Source organism: Echinops telfairi, unplaced genomic scaffold, assembly GCF_000313985.2.
Source record: "Echinops telfairi isolate 266 unplaced genomic scaffold, ASM31398v2 ScPeMD7_2291;HRSCAF=2852, whole genome shotgun sequence".
Taxonomy (NCBI): Eukaryota; Metazoa; Chordata; class Mammalia; order Afrosoricida; family Tenrecidae; genus Echinops; species Echinops telfairi.
Window position 1 is genome coordinate 8555659 of NW_022106189.1, and position 20449 is coordinate 8576107.

Here is a 20449-nt window from a genome sequence, read left to right on the forward strand (position 1 = left end):
CCAATCCACTATAAAAGGGCATTCTGTAATAAACACAATAACTGAAGAACTGCACTCTCCCTTTACAATACACAGGGTTGATAAGTGACTATAGTAGATTTAATATATACGTCCCTTACCCCAACCCCAATAACCTCTAGATCTAGCTTCCTCTACCTCAGTAAAACACGCTTTCCTTTAATTTACCAAGTAAAATCGCATCTCCAACTAATTAAAATTTACTATACTTAACAGGAAGCCTTCCTATGATTAACACCAACACTTAAAACCTACTTCCAAGTACATATACAATTCTTCCTACTCACCCACCTAACACTCCTTCCTTATCTACACACAATATCTGTGCTGATTCTAGCACCTATCTGATCCTACCCTAACCTAAATAGCCAGCCCCTACCCCACACACATCCCAGAAGCCTACACAGCACCTTCAGCTCCATTAGAATGCAGTGCAAACAGCAACCCAAACCTGCAGCTACCACAAAACAAAATCAAGAGAAACAAAAGTCAATTACTGATTACCCAAACCCAATGGATTACATAGAGGAAGCTCTTGAATTTCTAGATAGAGAATACAAGAAAATGATGTTTTGGGCCTTAAAAGAAATTAGTGTATTAATCCTGAAAGCAGATAAAAAATGGAGATGGTAGAATCCTCACATGCAAGGGAAATGCAGGAGTTAAGGAATGATGTAGCAGAAATAAAGAACAGGGTACAGGATCTGCCAATGGAAGGAAAGAAATGGAAAATCAAACCCGCAGACTCAAAGACAACCAAGCAGAATTCAGCAAAGGAGAGAAACAACAACAACAAAAAGCATTTGAAGAACACTTGTGATGAGGTGTGATATCATTAAGGCAAACAATATTCAAATTATTGAGGTGTCTGAACAGGAAGAAACAAATAAGCCTACTGTTAAAATAGTAAAGGAATTCTTGGAAGAAAATTTCTCCAAAATTACAGTGGAGAAGGTAACCATTCAGGAAGCAGAGAGAACACCAATCTCATTAACCGCTCCCTGCCCCGCCTCTCCCCCCACCCCAATTATCCAACTTCAAGGAAAAGGAGAGAATCATGAGAGTAATTAGAGAGAGAGAGAATCAAATAAAGGTAAACAGGTAAGAATAAACTCAGACCTCTCTGCAGTGACCAAGCAGAAAAGAAGAAATTGGAGCAACATATTTTGAAAGCTGAAAGACAACTTCAAGAATCCTTTATCCAGTAAAAGTCTTGAGGTAGTCAGTTTTTTTGTGCCAACTTGGCCAATAAACACATGTGGGGTTAATTGAAGGGCAGAGAGATAAATGGCTCATTGAGCCTCGCCTTTCGAGTTCTCTTGCTTTGTGATGGTCAGACCACAGCGCAGCTGCCTTAGCCAGTTCCCTGCTTTAGCTGGCAAGGCTCACTTCCTGCATCCCTGAGGAGAAGCCACATGGACCTACCCTGATGCAGCCCTGGGTGCTAGAGTAGCCGTGTGGAGACCCCTGCCAGCTCTGAAATGCTTACACATTCACTGACTCAGCTTTCCTCTTGCAGTCAGCATCATTGTGTCTGTTTTGTGAGATGGAGGAGGGCTTTGTGGATTAGTGTTGGACATATGGGTTAATATTGGACTTGTGGGCTCGGGCACCACTGGGTTGTGATGTTTTCTTGATGCACACTTAACCTTTATATAAGACTCTCTCTTATACATGAGTTTCTGTGGATTTGTTTCTCCAAAGTACCAAGACTAACTTTCCTCAAATGAGGAAACATTTAGAGAATTCATAAAACAAAACCAGCACTCAAGCATGAGACCACTACAGAGTGTAACACCACCCAGAAACCTACACACTGAAAACAGTACCCAAAACATTACAGATCTCGTGCAGAACTGAAGACAAGAACAAACTCCTGTCTCTCTCTCTCTCTCACACACACACACACCACCCTATTAAAGAAGAGAAAAGGAAAATATAAAACAATAATAGTATGCGATCACACTGACTAATTGACATTTAGATTCAATTATACTGGTCTAAATGTACCAATTAAAAGACAAAGAGTAGCAGACTACATTAAATATCAAAATCCATCAATCTGCTGCCTTCAAGAGACACATCTGAAACTCACAGAAAAAAGAGATGAGAGTCAAAGGAAGGCTGAAATTTTCCCATGTTAATGCCAATTAAAATCCTCCCCCGCCCAAAGAAACAAGGGTGGCAACACTAATCTCTGACAAAACAGACATCCAGGTACATGATATAATGAGAACTAAGAATGGGCATTACATAATGCTCAAGGGATTAATAGACCCCAAACCCCAAAACATAATAAACATATGCGACCAAACAAAGAACCTTGAAAGAGATGAAAAACGAAATCACCATATCAACAATTATAGTAGGCGATTTCAACACACTGTTCTCAAAGAAAGATAGATCAATAGGTATGAAACTCAATAAAGTAACTGAAGAAATGAACAACACAATCGAACAACTTGATCTAATAGATATTTTCAGATATCTACGACTAAAAGCAAAAAAATACATATTCTTCTCAAATGCACACAGCTCATATGAGAAAATAGACCACAAGCTGGCACACAAGCCTGAAAAATTCAAACACCTACAGGTCCTTTAAACTACCTTGTCTGACCCCAGTGCCATATAGCTGGAAATCAACAACAGAAAGAACAACAACAACAAAAAATTCAAAGACAAACACTTGGAGACTCAATAATACACTTTTCAAAAAAGAATGGGGATTAGCCCAAATTATAGAGAAAATTAGGACGTTACTAGAAACCAATGAGAATGCAATACAGCATACTAAAATCAATGGTACACAGCAAAAGCAGTTATCAGAGTTCACTTTATTGAATTAAATGCATACATGATAAAAGAGTAGAGAATTATGTCAGCATCATTACTCAGCACTTCTAGTAGCTAGAACAGAGTCAACAACATAATCCTTCCAACAGCAAAAGAAATCATAAAAATAAGAGTGGAGATAAATGAACTAGAAAATAAAAGAAGAATGGAAAATATCAACAGAGCAAACAGGTGGTCCTTTGAAAGGATGAACAAAATCAACAAACTACTAGCGAACTTAACAAAGGAAAATAAGTAGACGTCAATATCTAGAAACGGGAAGTTACAACAGACCTTATTAATTATGCAGCACTATGAAATTCCTGTATTTGGAGGACAAGGACAAATACCTGAAAAATCATACTCTCCCCAAATTAACACATCTGGACATTAAGAACTTGAACAGACAGCAAAAGAAGCAAATGAAGCAACGAAAAAGGTCATCAAGATACCCCCACCTAAAAAAGCCCCAGTCTAGATGACTTCACAGGATAATTCTACCAAGTATTCAGAGAACAGCTGACACAATCCTACACAAACTCTTACAGGACACAGAGAGGCACAGCAAACTCCCAGACTAATTACATGAAGGCAGCATAGCCTTGATACCAAAAGTGGGCAAAGACCTCACAAGGACAGACCAATATTCTTCATGAGCGTAGATGCAAAAATTCTCAACACAGTGTATAAAAAAAAACACATTGTGACAAAGTGGGATTCATACCAGTGATGCAGAGATAGTTCAATATTTGAAAAACAGTTAATGTAATCCATCACATAAAAGTGTCTTGATTTACTTGATACAACATTACGATTTCACTAAGATATATATTTGCAATTATTTTCTATAATGCATCCCTAGACAGAAAGGTAATTTTATCAGTCACTGGTGATAATGTGAGAAAATATGAAAGTTTAGAATAAAAAACCAGTTTATAAATTTTGAGTTGAGAGTAGCTAACTATATTTTAAGAACAAGTTGTAGTTTTTCTGATAATTTAGAATAAAAACCCATCCACATGCCTTTAAACTTTATTTTAACTTTTCATTGTGAATTGGGTGAAGGTTTACACAGCTAATTGATTTTCTATTCAACAATTCATAAAAAAATTTTCATGTCATTGATTGCAGTCCCCAAAGTGTAGTCTCACTTATCCCATTTCCTTCCTCTTTATGTTACCTTCCAGTTTCAATTTATCCTTCTTTCCTAATCTTTCTTGCCTGTTGAATTCTGTCCAAGGATAAAAGCTGCTCATTTGTTCTCCAGTGTTTGATTGTTTTAGGGAGTATACACATTCCTGGTGCTACTGTTTTCCTTATAGACCTGTCTATTGTTTGGATGAAAATTGAGTCACAGGGTGAATTTAGTTCCAGGTCAAATAGTGATTAAGGGGCTCTTGGAGTTCCACTAGTTTCTATCTGACCAATAATCATAGTCTTTTTAAATGAGTTTGAGCTTTCTCCACATTTTCCCTGCCACTCTATCTTGGACTTCCCAGAGTGGTTGTTAGTAGAAGGTGGGCACCATCACCATTTAGTTCGTTTGATCTCAGAGTGATGAAGGTAGGGTTCACATGGTCTCTAATTGTTTCCACGGGTCTTCAAGTTGTACCTTAGATGGCTACCCATACAACTTATAGTTTAAAGTGGTTGCTTTACATGCCATGAATATTTCATTTATAATTTTCATGTAATTACTTCTTAAGTAAACAACAAATTGACTGCCACAGAATTATTTTGGGTTTACAGTGACCAGAGAATGTAAATCTTTATGAGAGCAGATAGCCGCAACTTTGTTTCTCAGAGCGGCTAGTGGGTTTCAATCACTGACCTTGTGATCAGCTAATGCTTAGCCAACAATGCCACTAGAGCTGAAGTAAACCCAGCATGGCAAAGTACATGCTATCTGTACTAACATCCCCAAGTATACAACTCAGGTCTGAGCCAGTAATGTTTTTAAACTCAATATGTGACTCAGAAAATGTGATCAGAGCAACAGTACATTTAGCTTTGAATAAAATTACAGGTACAAGTGTTTTCATTTTTATGCTAAAAAAAATCTGAATGCTTTTACAACATCAGTTTTAAACACCCTTTTATAGAAAATGCTCTTTAATGATAACTTTCCATCACTGCGGAAGCTACTATAATAGTTAATAGCAGGGTGTTATTTCTAAGTAATATAGTACATTACTTCAAGTTATTATAAAGTGAGGTTGAGGTGCAAACTAAAGCCTCACCTGTAGCCATTTAACACAATTTCATTATCTCTTGCACCTTAGATTTAGCACCTTTCTTCCTATTACTGTCATATAAATCAACCTCCCCGACCTGAACAAATTACAAGGAATTATTCGGCATATAGTTGTAGGGGCACAGTGGTTAAAGTACTCATTTGCTAACGAAAAGGTTGGCACTTTGAACCCACTAGCAAGTCCACAGGAGAAAAATGTGACCACCTGCTTCTGTTTGAAATAACTGAAAACTCCTCTGTCCTACAGTTAGCAGTTGGAATCAAATAATTTGCAGCAGGGTTTGCGTTTGCCTATTACTAGTGCTTGCCTATGCTGGGCCCTTTAAGCACCCTTTCTGCTGCCACACTGGTATGCTAGTTCAACTTGTGAGCAATTTATTATTTCCAACCTGCAAGGTTACAACCATGAATATTTCAGCATAATTCTATGGATGTACTTAGCATGGGATTTATTATCACTGCAGGTTTCTCATAAAGCAGGGGTGTCAAACTGGTGGCCCATGGGCCACATGCAGCCCTGAGGTAATTTTTTGTGGCTCGTGATGCTCTGAAATAAAATGAAAATAGTAAAAATTGTTAAGAAGAAAATAGCGCTTAAGGGAGATCGAGGCAATACCAGACATACAATTCTGTCGTTAACCCTTTAACTACTGAAGACGAGTATATACGTGGCCCAGTGCCTTTCCTGGGGGCCTGTGGACATGTATAAACTCACGGATTCAGTTCCAGCGACATTTGGAAGTGATATGCCTGTCACTCTCAGTGTCACGTTATGTAAACAGATCCCAATAGTGAAAAGGTAAAAAAAGAGCACTCTGGGTTGTGCTGTTATGAATCATACCTAGCGACAGTGCTAGCTAACATTTTTAGAGGAAAGCCATTCATTGTGCATCACGTTTGTCTGCTGTCCAACATTTTGTGTTTTTTATTAGTTACTTTGTTATATTTTCCGGTCACAACATAAGAAGTAGTGAAAACTAGTAGGAGGAAAGTGCTGGCAAGTTTCGGGTAAAAAAAGAATAGTTTTAGTTTTATAAATACACTAAATAAATGTTTAAATGAAAGCAATTATATAGTGTTTTAATTATCCTATCCATATTCCTGAATCCTCAATTCAAAATATAAATTTAACAAAATCTGTAAATGTGATGTAGCCCACGTGAATCTTGCTTATTGTACCAAATGGCCCACGTTTTAATTGAGTTTGATACCCCTGCCATAAAGTAAAAATGTTCTTAACATTTAATTAAGGATAAAATTGGGTCTGACATACCCATACAACTCAATCTTTTAGTTTCAAAAGCTAGCTTAAGTCTCTTGATAAATCAGGTTAGTTTAGGCTGCTTGATAAGGAAAATTAGATTGCCCATGTGAATGATCCAAATGTCACTGCTGATGGCTTTTTCACTTATGCACTAGGCGTGTGTTGGCAGTTTATGCAAGTGATATGACCTAATATATTTTCCTCCATTTAGTAATACATAAATGCTTATTCTCAGAGGAAGTTTTTCTCAGAGAAAGTTTTCTAAATCAGGTGCTTAATGCTAAGAATATAGTAACATTAATGTTATTGGCATAGATTCTCTTATACCAATTTATGTAACGGCATCAACGGCACTATAGTGGCATCAAGAAAAATCTTGGATTTAAAATTCACACTTTGAGCATGGTTAATGACTACTGGTTAATCTGTAACATCATAAAATGCTACTGTTATTGTAGAAAGAATATGTACTTAAGACATCAGAGTCATTAGATAAAAATTCTAACACAAATTCAGAACAAAATGAATAAACTATGAAGATATAATATGAAATTCCTACTAGTTTTTGTAGAAAATCCATAAAGATGTTAGAGGTTTTTGAAGTGTCAACAAATGGTGTTCTGAAAGCTTTAATATCTAAAAATCAAACTATATAACATTCCATATATTTTGAAGCTATCATGAAATAAATCAAGACAAAAGACACATCATTCTCAATCATGATCTGCTTTTGAAGAGGATAGGAAAAAGAAATAATTTCTTAAGCAGTTGTAAGCCAAGGCAAAATTGTAGGCCTGTGAAGGTCGCGTAGCTTGGACACCCTATCCCCATCTCATTCATACTCAGTTCCTACAAACATGACCCCAGAGGAATTCTGGTTCTCTATTCAACTGGTCTCTAAAGAAAGGCTTTCTTCCAGATATTTTAAGGGGAAGAAACAAGGTTTCTCATTCAAGATTCACAAGAAGTCTCTCAAAGTTCACTATGACTAGCATCAGAACTCTCATATTCTTTATTCAAATTTTTCAGAAAAAGTGATAGGAAAGGTGGCAGTTCTTCCTCAAAAATACTTTAAATTTTGACAGTTTACTCATCTTTGTGCCTATGAGTCACATTTCAATAACTAATGATAGACACTACTTTCCCAAAATACGGAAGAAAAAGTCATTAGATTTCCAAGTACTAGGGCATAACAAGTTGACAAATGGATCTCTGTATTACCTGGAAAGTCAGCTATTATATAAAATGTTCTGTAGTTTAAAATTAAAATTTTCTTTTAAGATATAGAAAAATTAACCAAAAGTTGAAAATATCTTATAAATAGTACCTTGGTCTCATGAATTCTTGTGTAAAGTACTTTTTAATTTAAATCCAGGTCAAAGTATTAAGACTGATGTGGAAATTTTTAGAAATTAGAAAACGAGTGGACAACACTGGAGACACAGTATGGGAATCGCGCCCGATCTGACCCCACCACACCTAGATGAAATACTATGGGTGTGCAACAGAACAGGAAGGGGAGCAGAGCAATGAAGTCCCCAGGGAATATCAGAAATAGACTTTGGAACCATGGCATGGCACTCCATCAGACTTGACCAGAAAACAATCCTAAAGGTCAACAAATAGATCTTGAACTATTTATAGGCTTCTCGTTGTTGTTGTTTTGTTTTCTTTTGTTGCTTTGTGGTGCTCTGTGTTGTCTTTGTGCATATTATTATCTCTACAAGTCTGTCTAGATGAGATAGGCGGAATAAGCAATCTGGAGGAGAAAACAACTGGACTGATGGTTCCGGGGGACATGGAGAGGGAGTGGCGGGGGAAAGGAAGTGGGTGTTAAAAAACCCAGGGACAAGGGAACAACAAGTGATCTAAAATCGATGTCAAGGAGGGGTTAGGAGGCCTGGTAAGGCTTGATCAAGGGCAATGTAACCGAGAGGAATTACTGAAACCTAAATGAAGGCTGAACATGATAGCAGGACAAGAGGAAAATAAAGGAAATAGAGGAAAGAAATAGGAGGCAAAGGGCATTTATAGAGGTCTGAATACCAGCGTGTACGTACATAAATATATTTATATATGATGAAGGGTAAACTGATCTCTCTCTCTCTCTCTCTCTCTCTATATATATATATATATATATATATATATATATATTTATAGGTTTAGTATTAAGGTAGCAGATGGACATTGGGCCTCTACTCAAGTACTCCCTCAACGCAAGATCATTTTGTTCTATTAACCTGGCATTCCCTGACGCTCACCTTCCCAACAGAATCGCTAAAGACAAAGTAGGTGCATAAGCAAATTTGTTGAGGAAAGCTGATGGTGCCTGACTATCAAAAGATACAGCATCTGGGGTCTTAAAGGCTTGAAGATAAACAAGCGGCCACCTAGCTTAGAAGCAACAAAGTCCACCTGGAAGAAGCACACCAGCTTGTGTGATCATGAGGTGTCTATATGATCAGGTAACAGGCATCAAAGAACAAAAAATCTTATCATTGTGAATGAGGGGAGTGCAGAGTGGAGACACAAAGACCATCTGTAGGCAAATGGGCATCGCTTACAGAAGGGTTGCGGGAAGGTGACAAGCTGGTCAGGGTGCAATATAGCACCGATGAAACATACAAGTTTCCTCTAGTTCTTTAATGCTTCCTTCCCCATACTATCATAATCCCATTTCAACCTTACAAATCTGGCTAGACCAGAGGATGTACACTGGAACAGATAAGAGATGGGAACACAGGGAATCCAGGGCAGATAAACCCCTCATGGCAATAATGAGAGTAACGATACCAGGAGGGTACCGGGAAGGTGGGGGGGAGAAAAGGGGAAACAAACAATGATCTACATATCACCCCCTCCCTGGGGGACAGACAACAGAAAAGAGGGTGAAGGGAGACATTGTTCAGTGTAAGACATGAAAAAATAATAATTTATAAATTATCATGGGCTTGTGAGGAAGGGATGGTGGGGAAGGGAGGGGGGGAAATGAGGAGCTGATACCAAGGGCTCAAGTAGAAAGAAAATGTTTTGAAAATGATGATGGATGGCAACAAATGTACAAATGTGCTTGACACAATGGATGGATGTATGGATTGTGATGGGAGTTGTATGAAACCCCAATAAAATGATTTTAAAAAAATGAAATTAGAAGATGAGTGCTTATGATTTTCAGACAATCACTGTCTGGCTTGGATCCATAATCACTGCTCAGGGAAGAAGCAGTCAAAAGATCAAAAGATATATTGCATTGGTAAATCTGCTGCACAAGACCTCTTTAGAGTATTGAAGAACAAGGATGCTACTTTGAGGACTAAGGTATACCTGACACAAGCAATGGTAATCTCCATTGCTTCATATAAAAGTGAAATTTGACACTGAATAAGGAAGACCATTGAAGAATCAATACATTTGAATTTTGGTACTGAAGAAGAATACTGAAAGTACCTTGGATCGCTAAAAGGATTAACTGAACTGTCTTGGAAGAAGTATGGCTAGAGTGCTCCTTAGAGTCAAGGATGGCAAGATTTCATCTTACACACTTTGGACATGTTGTCAGGAGAGACCAATCCCTGGAGAAGGACATCTGGTTTAGTAAAGTGGATGGACAGTGAAAATAAGGAAGGTCCACAAGAGATGGATTGACACAGTGGCTGCAACAATGAACTCAAGCATAGAAATAAATATGAAGATGGTGCAGGACCGGGCAGTGTTTCCTTCTGTAGTGTACAGGGTTGCTCTGGGTCAGAACCGAATCCATGTCACTTAACAACAATAAAGACGGATTGCTCAATGAACACATTAGTGAACAATGTCTGGAAGCTAACATGCCTACGGTGAAAGATCCAATCGAGGCAATCACAGATTTATCTGATTTGAATGAAATCTTTTCTAATGAATCACTCTTTAAAGAAAGACCTGTAAAGTTTGTATCTCTATTTTCTATGAATGGATTAATCTGGATCTACAAAGAAGGCAGCTGTAGATCAAAATTTTAAAGCTGGATTTCAAATGAGCTGTCCTCTCTATGTTTAAAACATTACTTCACCCCCCCCCCCACCACCACACACATAATCTCACTAACAGTAACACATAAAATTAATTACATGGTATAACTCCACGTACTCACCCTCCAAGTAGAACCTGTGGTTGGCTGGATGTATTTGTAATACCAAATATATCAGGAATTAAGTCACCATTAAAGCTGAAAAGAAAATATTAAAAAGATGAAATAGTAGAGTCCAATTCTTATTTTAAAACAACAACAATAAAAATATTTTAGAAAAGTAGGTTAGGCATTCCATGGCTCATCAGAATGTAGCTGTAATCAATGAAATATGAGTATTGGTGACTTATCATTTCCAGATGAAAGCATTTGATTTTTGCCACTGGGCTCTTTAACACTCCCTAAGACTGCTGTACTCATGAGAATATGTTTCAGGTGGTTTAGCCACAGAGATGGTGAAGCCTGAGACAGCCTATCATTGAACTACACTTCATATGTACTGTGAAAAAAATATAAACATTTGTTGTGAGATTTTGAGGTTGTCATCTCAACATAATCTAGCTCTGGGGTTGGCACCTAGGGCTCAGGAGCCATATGTGGCTCTTTCAGTACGCATATGTGGCTCTGAAGTAAAATTGAAAAAAATTAAAGTATATTATTTAGATAATGGAGATTTAATTTGTTTGTAAAATATATAGCTAGGGTTCTCAGATAATTTTTAAATTGTTGTGAGGGACAGGATTAGCTCTCCCATCCCAAAAGTTTCCTGACCCTATCTAGGTTATCACTAATACCTAGAAACTTATTTTAGAATCATGACCCAACTTATTTAGATGAGCTTAAGAGAAATTATCCACAAAAGTAATCTTAAAGCTGACATAAAAATTCAAACTGGCCATTGAATACTTTAACAATGAAAAAATTCACAACTATGAAATAAGTAGAGCTAAGATCCCATAAGATTAATTCATGGACTTATAGTTCATATTTAAAATATGAATTACCTTCATATGTCCTTTCTAGTTAAAGTTGTTGACACCCTCGACATAGTAGGTGCTTGTGGTCCCAAAGGGGATTGGGATTGGATAGTATCTTAATGTAAATAAGGTACATAGCACACTAGTGGGGAGAGAGAATACAAAAACAGTATATGGAGCCTGAATGAGGAGGTTAGTTTTGTCAGTAGTGGGGAGCTGGATTTCATGACCATCAAAAAAGAAGTACCAGCAGTGCAACACATCCTTTGTACCTCAGATCCCTGTTCGGAACCTGCTCTGCTCAGATGACATGGAGCTAAGTCATGAGAGTGATAAGAGATGGTAAGTAACAGGGACAGAGAAACGACTGGCAGCAGAATGAGCACAAAGGACCGTGGTGGGCTTCTTGACCGAAGGAGAAAGAAAGCAGAGGCCCTCCGGTTATGGCTTACCAGTAGAGTGGGGTGGGGCTCAGGACATTTGTCATCAGACCTGAAAAAGCTTTGTCACATTTGCCCGACCAGGGCAAAGGGCCAGCGATTGCAGGGCTTGGGCATGCCTCAGGGCACAGCTGAACTAAGTCTATCCCGACTGATTAATTATATACTGCGTATTGTTGAACCTGAAATGTAACTTCCCTAAAAACACAGTTAGTTGGGAGTAATCTCTGTGAGTACTCTGTGGCAGATGCAATAAGTTATGGGCTCCAGCAGAAATCAGGGTGCCACGGAAAGGACAGCTGCGGTCATAACTGGCAGAAATAAAAAAATAAAAACTGGAGCTTGAATGCAGGTTTGATGATGATGGTGGTTCTCTTCCTCGAGAAGAGAAAGTGAGCCATTGTCCCAGTGCCATTTCTTTCTTTTGTTTTTTTTCTTCAGGTTTTAAACTTTTGCCTGTTAACATTTTTTTTCCTGCAACAGTTTCACTGGCATATAAGTCACATATCACACAATTCAATAGTCAATCACATGAAGAAGCGTTGTACAATCACAATCAATTTGAGAACAATTTCTTCATTCTTGTACTCATTGTTATTAGCTCCCCATTTCACTCCAATCTCCTCGGCCATATCCCTAAGGAACCATTAATGGAGTTACTTTCTCTATAGATTTACCTTTAGTGGATCTCATATTCAGGAAAACATTAAAGAGCAAGCAAACAAACAAAACTAACAAGAACAACAAGGTAAAACATATAAAAACCTCCATAGAAAAGTAGAAAATATTAAAAACTAGAACAATGAAAATGACTCATAAGGGAGATCAAATGACAGCGTACTAAATTTTAACCTAACTGCATGTACGCATGTTAGCACGGGTGTGCACATCCCTGATGCATGTTCCGAGGGGATACCCCAAGGGCTTAATTCATGTGTACTTTGCATCCACTCTTATTTTTAAAAAAATCATTTTATTAGGGGCTCATACAACTCTTATCACAATCCATACATACATTAATTGTGTTAAGCACATTTGTACATTCATTGCCCTCATCATTCTCAAAACATTTGCTCTCCATTTAAGCTCCTGGCATCAGCTCCTCATTTTCCCCCCTCCCTCCCCACTCCCCGCCACTTACGGACCCTTAATAATTTATAGATTATTATTTTGTCATATCTTACACTGTCTGATGTCTCCCTTCACCTACTTTTCTGTTGTCCATTTATTATTTTTTTAAAAACTGAAACAGGTTTAAAATGGGTCAAAATGAAGACCAAATCATATAACATTTTGACCTAACTACATCAGCCATAATCAACTTTATAATGCTCTCCGTATGGTAGCAGGGCTATTTACATCTCTTAACGATGATCAGAGAGGATTCACTCTCAGAGGCTAAATCCATGTGTGGATCCTCCAAATGGAATTGGAGCTTCTACTGCCATCCATAAGCTTCTGCAAATTGGGCACTTACATTTAAACTCAGATGCCATTTCCTCCTTTAGATTTAGATTTTATTTATAATCTTTGGACCATATATGGTGCTGCGCTTCTTCCATGTGAACTTAGGTGATGTTCCCTTAGATGGCTGCTTGTTGGAAACAAGCCTTTAAGACTCCAGACATTATTTTTTCTGATAAATGGACACCATCTGGTTTCTTCACTACACTTCCCTATATCACCCATTTCTTCAGTGATCTCTTCATGATGTTTGCTGATCAAGAAAGGTAATGTCATTCGTCCCCCAGGGTTCTAGATTGATTCTTGTGGTCGATTACCCCTTTCTGCCCTCACCCCTAATTCTACTGGTATCTCTACTCTCATTGTTGGCCCTAAGGGGTTTATCTATCCTGGATTCCCTGTGTTGCAGAAAAATGGGTAAGGGGCAACGGAGGACGATGTAAGATATGGAAATAATAATCTATAACTTATCAAGGGTTCAGGAGGGAGGGGTAAGAAATGAGGAGGTGATATCAGGGGCTCAAGTGGGAAGAGAATGTTTTGAAAATGATGATGGTGGCATATGTGCAAAAGTCCTTGACATACTGGATAAATGTATGAAATGTGATAAGAGATATGAGCCCCTAATGAAAGTATTAAAAAAAAAAAAGAAAAGAAAAGAAAGGAAAGGCAATGTCATAACAATGAATTGTTTTTCAATTGGGACTAGAATTAAGTGCAAGTCTAAAATTCATTCATGCATCATGTTCTATATATGTCTCTGGTTCACCTTAGAGACATAATTGTCATTTGTGTAACAGAACATCAGCAATCATTCCTCTGCCCCTAAGCCATTTTTATAAATGGTCATTGGCCTACTTATTTTTGACTACAAATTTAATAACTGTAAGAAAGACAGTATTACAGAGGACGGCACTGAAGGTATAGCTTGTGGAGAGTGGTGGGTCTGTCCAGACCACACGGGCTCAAACTAAGAGGGAAAGAGAGAAAACGAAATCCTTGCTTGGAGCAGCCAATGCAGAGAGAGGACTGTAGGGCCGGCCCCACCATGAGACGCAGTGTCCCCTCACTGATCCACAACTCTACAGGGGACAGCACTGGAGACACTATGGGGAAAGTGAGCCTGGTCTGCTCTACACACAGTGGCGCAAAACATGAAGAGAGTGCAACAGGGCAGCAAGGGTAGCAAAGTAATAAGACCCCATGGAATCCTGAAAATAGACTTCTGACTTGGGGACAGAGCTTGACACCTCAACAGACCTAATTGGAAAACATTCATCAGGGTCAGCAGACAGACCTGGAACTATTTATAGGATTTTTTGTTTGTTTGTTTTTCTTTTCTTTCTACGTGTATTGACCATATACACTCGTGCATAAGACAAGTTTTTCAGCACATTTTTAATGCAGTTTTTATAGTAAAATTAGGTGCCTCAGATGATATTCGGGTCAGCTTACACTCGAGTATATATGGTATATAAGATAGCCAGGATAAGACCAGAGGATGTACAGTGGTACAGATAGGAACTGGAAACACAGAGAATCCAGGGAGGATGATCCCATCAGGGCCAGTGGTGTGAATGGCGATACTGGGAGCGTAGAGGGAGAGTGGGTTGGAAATGGGGAACTGATTACAAGGATCTACATGTGACCTACTCCTTGAGGGATGGACAACAGAAAAGTGGATGAAGGGAAATATCAGACAGGGCAAGATATGACCAAAATAATAATTTATAAATTATCAATGGTTTATGAGGGAGGAGGGAGTGCCGAGGGAGGGGGGAAAATGAGGAGCTGATGCCAGGGACTTAAGTGGAGAGCAAATGTTTTGAGAATGATGAGGGCAATGATTGTACAAATGTGCTTTACACAATTGATATATGTATGGATTGTGATAAGATTGTATGAGCCCCTAATAAAATGATTAAAAAAATTTTTAACTATTAAAAAAAAAAAAGATAGCCAGGATAAACAATCCCAAGGAGAAAACAACGGGACCAGCGATTCCAGGGGGCATCTTGAATAGTAGGGTGTGGGGAGCTAACAAACTCAGAGACAAGGGAAAAACAAGAGATCTAAAATTGATGGCGAGGAGGGTGTAGAATGCCCGGCAGGATTTGATCAAGCGCAATGTATCTGAGAAGAATTGCTGAATGCAGATTGGAGGTCGAGCATGATAGTGGGACAGAAGGAAGGTGAAAGGAACTAGTGAAAAAAAAATAGGAGGCACAAGCTACTTAAAGAGGTATGGGTATAGGCATGTATATATGTAAATATGTTACTTTATAATGATAGGGATATAGATCAATGTACATATATTTATATGTTAAGTATTTAGATAGCAAATGGACTTTGGGCCTCTAATCAAGGCCTCCCTAAGCACAAGAACACTTTGTTCCAATAACCTATCACTCTTTGATAATCACCTTCCCTACACGATCACTGAAGGCAAAATGGGTACATAAGCAAACATGGTGAAGAAAGCAAATAGTGCCCAGCTATCAAAAGATTTAGTATCTGGGGTCTTAAAGACTTGAAGTTAAATAAGTGGCCATCTAGCAGGGAAGCAACAAAACTGACTTGGAAGTAGTATACCAGCCTATGTGATCATGAGGTGTAGCGGGATCAGGTATCAGGTATCAAAAGATCCCAAACAATTATATCGATGCAAATGAGAGTGGTCAGAGTGGAGACCCAAAGCCCATCTGTAGAAAACTGGACATCCCCTCACAGAAGAGTCACAAGGAAGGTACGATTCAACCAGGGGGCAGTATAGCACTGACAAAACACACAACATTCCTTTAGTTCCTGAATGCTTCCTCCCCTGCACTATCACGACCCATTTCTACCTTACAAATTTTGCTAGAATGGAGTATGCACATTGGTATAGATATGAGCTCTGGATATATAGAATCCAGGACAGATAAACCCCTCAGGAACAGTAGTGGGAGTAGCAATACAATGACAGGGGGGGTGGGGGGAGAAAGGAGAAATTAATCCAACACAGGGGGATGAATATATAACCCCCACCCAGGGGGAGCAATAATAGAAATGTACGTGAAGGGAGACAACAGATGCTGTAAGATATGAAATAACAATAATAATATATAATTGATCAAGGATTCATGAGGGTGGGTCGGGGAGGGAGGGAATAAAAGAGGAGCTGATAGCTGATACCAAGGGCTCAAGTAGTAAGAAGATGTTTTGGAAATGATGATGGCAGCATATGTACAAGTGTGCTCAATACAACTGAATTATGGATTGTTATAAGATCTCTAAGTCCTCTTATAAAATGGCTAATAAAAAAAAAGAAAAGCCAGTATTTAACAGGATACTGCTGTTGATTTCATTTCTTGAGATCAGCTGTAGAGTGTGTTTCTTTAAAATTAAAGAACAAAATAAAATCCCTCCTGAATCCTTATCCTTCAAACCTCAATAGTGATTTGAGTGGCAATAAAGTTGAAAAAAAAAAAAGAAGGAAAATCCAAACTGAAATGTACGTGGAGTCTTTAATGACTAACAGTTAATCTCACAAACAAATAAAAACAAATGAAAGGGAGTTCTACCTCTCCTTCATTATAAAACAATCCTGTCAGAAATTTGGATTAAAGTGATCATGGTACATGGGTCAATATGAAGGAAATAGAACCAAAAAAAGGTATTGTAAAGAAGACCAACGATATAAAAATCTTCCTAAATTTCTAGAATAATCTATTTTTCATCTCTTAATCAAATATTAATATTTTTGCTAACGGTAGTTATCTCAATGTTCTGAGCAATGGCAATGGCAGATTCACAATAAAGCCATAATGAGCTTATTCAAAGGTATGGAAATACAACTAAAACTACACACCTCCTGCTTATTCCAAAATATTGAATTTTGGTTTTCCCCCCCTATGTCATGGGATATAAACACTATATAGCCAAGATATTAGGCCTCTATCGGGTTTTGTTGTTGTTAGTTGCCATTGAGTCTGTTCTGATTTGTAGTACAACAGAATGAAACACTGCCCAGTCTCACAGTCTTTCAGCCTATTATTGTAGCCATCCAGGGATAGTAAATTATGTCAGTATTAATTTGAAAAGTAATTTCCTATGCAAAGATTTTAGTTTATATTTGTAAATTTAAAATCATATAAAGGAAAGTCTATACTTACTCCATAATTAGTGGTTCATCTTTAAAGGTCCTATTTAGTATGGTCATATTGTTAGGATCTGAAAAGAAAGAAAAAATATAAATTAGGCAAGGCATTTTATATTATTTTTGATATCTGTTCTCAGAGGAAACTATTCTTTTATGCTCTTCAAGATTTATACCTACTTTATTCCAGCTATCATCACTAGTAAGATATCTTAAATTTAACTTGACTGGATATCAAATTTGTAACTGATAAAATATTTTGGGAGAATTCATTCTATAAAGAAAATCAAACATTATAACAGCTTCCTCTTGGGATTTCAGTTTGAAAAATCCCTTAGAGGAGCTTTCTTTAAATACAATTTACACAGGACCAACTGACAATTAACATTTTGCTGTATGCAAAACTACCTGACTGAAATGTCCAAACTTATATACAAGTGATGCTGTGCACGTGGCCATCTTTTGAAAACATTTATTTACTGAAAGAACATGAGTTTAATATTACTACTTACATTCCCAATATTAGAAAAAAGTGCAACTGTATTTTATTTCCTTAAATTATAGCTCCATGAATAAAGTTGTCTATTTAGGTATAATTATTTGGCCCTTTTGATAAGACTTGTGATAAGGTTTGGAGGTGGTTCTCGTAGATTGACTCAATCTCCACTCTAGCCATTTCTGGACATTCTTGTATTGGGGATATTAGAAGCCAAAAATATCATTTCCCTGAGATTCTGAATAAAATTTAAATTCTGCCAATCAGATTCACTGTGAGTTTCGGAATGTGTATGTAAGAAGTCTGTGCTTCCACTACTTGTTAGTGTCTGATGAATCACCTGTGAGTATCAAGAGACACAGTGTAGGGTACCCACTTTGCCATGAGTGAGAATAGCAGGTACACTGTCATTCTTGCAATTGTTGTGTTAAGTGGCTACTATTTAAAGATAAAAGTAGTCATTAATAGTTTCTTTGATGGCTTTGGGGAGAACACAACCTAGAATTTGTCCTAATAATTCTGTGAACCATAAAAATCTTTAATAACTCTTATTCCCTTAATCTCCGTAGAGGGAATTTCATCTCTATAACAGTCCCCATAATGGTTCTGGGTTGAAAAAGCAAAAAAACATTAAAAAATGTTTAGCATAATCATTGATACTTAAGAAGTACTTTTGAACTAATTCCAGAACATTTTTGGGGGTTTATTTACTAAACAATAGCAAGCTTATTTTTATTTTGATGACCTATGGTAAAAACTAAAAATTCTTAAAACAAATTTACCTAATGTTTGATTTTGTCCCCAGAAGATAACAGCTCCCAAATCACTGTTGGCATGATTTTTAGGAAGATATGTTATAAGGACATCCATTTGTGAATCTCCATCATAATCCCCCGGGACTACACTTGTTATCAATGTACTGTGATTCCTAAAAGAAAAAAAAAAATTAAAAAATATCCAGTCAAACTACAACAAAAGACATCTGTATATTTCTACTATGCAGAATTTTTAAACACAAAACTTAAAAGTTTCACAGAATCACTTAATTTCTTTTTCTAATACCTCATCTCCTCTGATATGGAGTAAAGAGTGAAAAGCTTAGGATTAATGCATTATAGTTTTAAGATAAATGTGAAATATATATATATATATATTTTTTGAAATATATATTTTTATGAGTTCAGTTTTATGTTCAAGTATTAGCTTCTATAGTTCTTTTATTTAGTCAATTCCCTTTTAAAGTATACTAAGATACAGGAGCCCTGGTGGTATTGTCTGCACTGGACTACTAACTGTGGGAGAAAGACGAGGCTTGTCTGCTTCTACAAAGATTTACAAGGCCTGAAAAACCAAAAAAAGCAGTGTTTTCCAAAGTGGACAACTTGCCCCCTTGGGGTGCTAGAACAATGCCTGGTGGGGGTTTTGCCAAAGCAGATACCTATACTTTATCTTGGATCATGAACTATAATGCAAAAGCCTTTAATTATGGGGGGCAATGAGTTAGTTTTTCCTGAAAAGGGTGTGGTCATTCGGCCAAATAAGTTTGAGAACCTATGCTATAAAGGGTCACCAAGAGTCAGAATTGACTTTGTTCTATCAAACTGGCTTTCGATGATGCTCACCTGCCCGACATAATCACTGAAGACAAAGCGGGTACATAAGCAAATGTGGTGAAGAAAGCTGACGGAGTCAAGCTATCAAAAGATATAGTGTTTGGGGTCTTAAAGGCTTGAAAAATGAACAAGCGGCCATCTAGCTGAGAAACAACAAAGCACACATGGAAGAAGCACACCAGCCTGTGTGATCACGAGGTGCTGAAGAGATTAGTTATCAGGCATCACAGATTAAAAAATCATATCATTGTGTGCTCAATTCTCCAATACGATCACTGAAGACAAATGGGTGCATAAGCAAATGTGGTGAAGAAAGCTGATGGTGCTCGGCTATTAAAAGATATAGTGTCTGGGGTCTTAAAGGCTTGAAGGTAAAGAAGCGGCCATCTAGCTCAGAAGCAACATAGCCCACATGGAAGAAGCACACCAGCCTGTGCGATCATGAGGTGTCAAAGGGATCAGGTATCATGAGAACAAAAAATCATATCAATGTGAATAAGGGGGAGTGCAGAGTGGGGACCCATTGCCTATCTGTAGGCAACTGGACATCCCCTTACAGAAGGGTATCGGGGAGAAGAAGAGCCAATCAGGGTGCAATGTAGCAACAATGAAACATACAACTTTCCTCTAGTTCTTAAATGCTTCCTCCTCGCCCCACTATTATGATCCCAATTCTACCTTAAAAATCTGGCTAGACCAGAGGATGTACACTGGTACAGATAGGAACTGGAAACACAGGGGATCCAGGACGAATGATCCCTTTAGGACCAGTGGTGAGAGTGGTGATACCAGGAGGTTGGAGGGAGAGTGGGGTGGAAAGGGGGAACCGATTACAGGGATCTACATATATCCTCCTCCCTGGGGGATGGACAACAGAAAAGGGGGTGAAGGGAGATGTCGGACAGTGTAAGATATGACAAAATAATAATTTATAAATTGTCAAG

At 37.8% G+C, this 20449-nt stretch overlaps 1 protein-coding gene across 1 annotated transcript in view; it reads right to left on the minus strand.

The window, feature by feature from the left end:
• The window catches only part of ITFG1 (integrin alpha FG-GAP repeat containing 1), a 237140-nt gene that overhangs the window by 204526 nt on the left and 12165 nt on the right, over window positions 1–20449 (minus strand). Inside the window, exons 3-5 of the mRNA XM_004704695.4 lie at window positions 18675–18820; window positions 17413–17470; window positions 10501–10575 (exon numbers count right to left, since the gene is read on the minus strand). Coding sequence (XP_004704752.1) covers window positions 10501–10575; window positions 17413–17470; window positions 18675–18820 — 279 coding nt within the window. The remainder of the gene's footprint in view (window positions 1–10500; window positions 10576–17412; window positions 17471–18674; window positions 18821–20449) is intronic.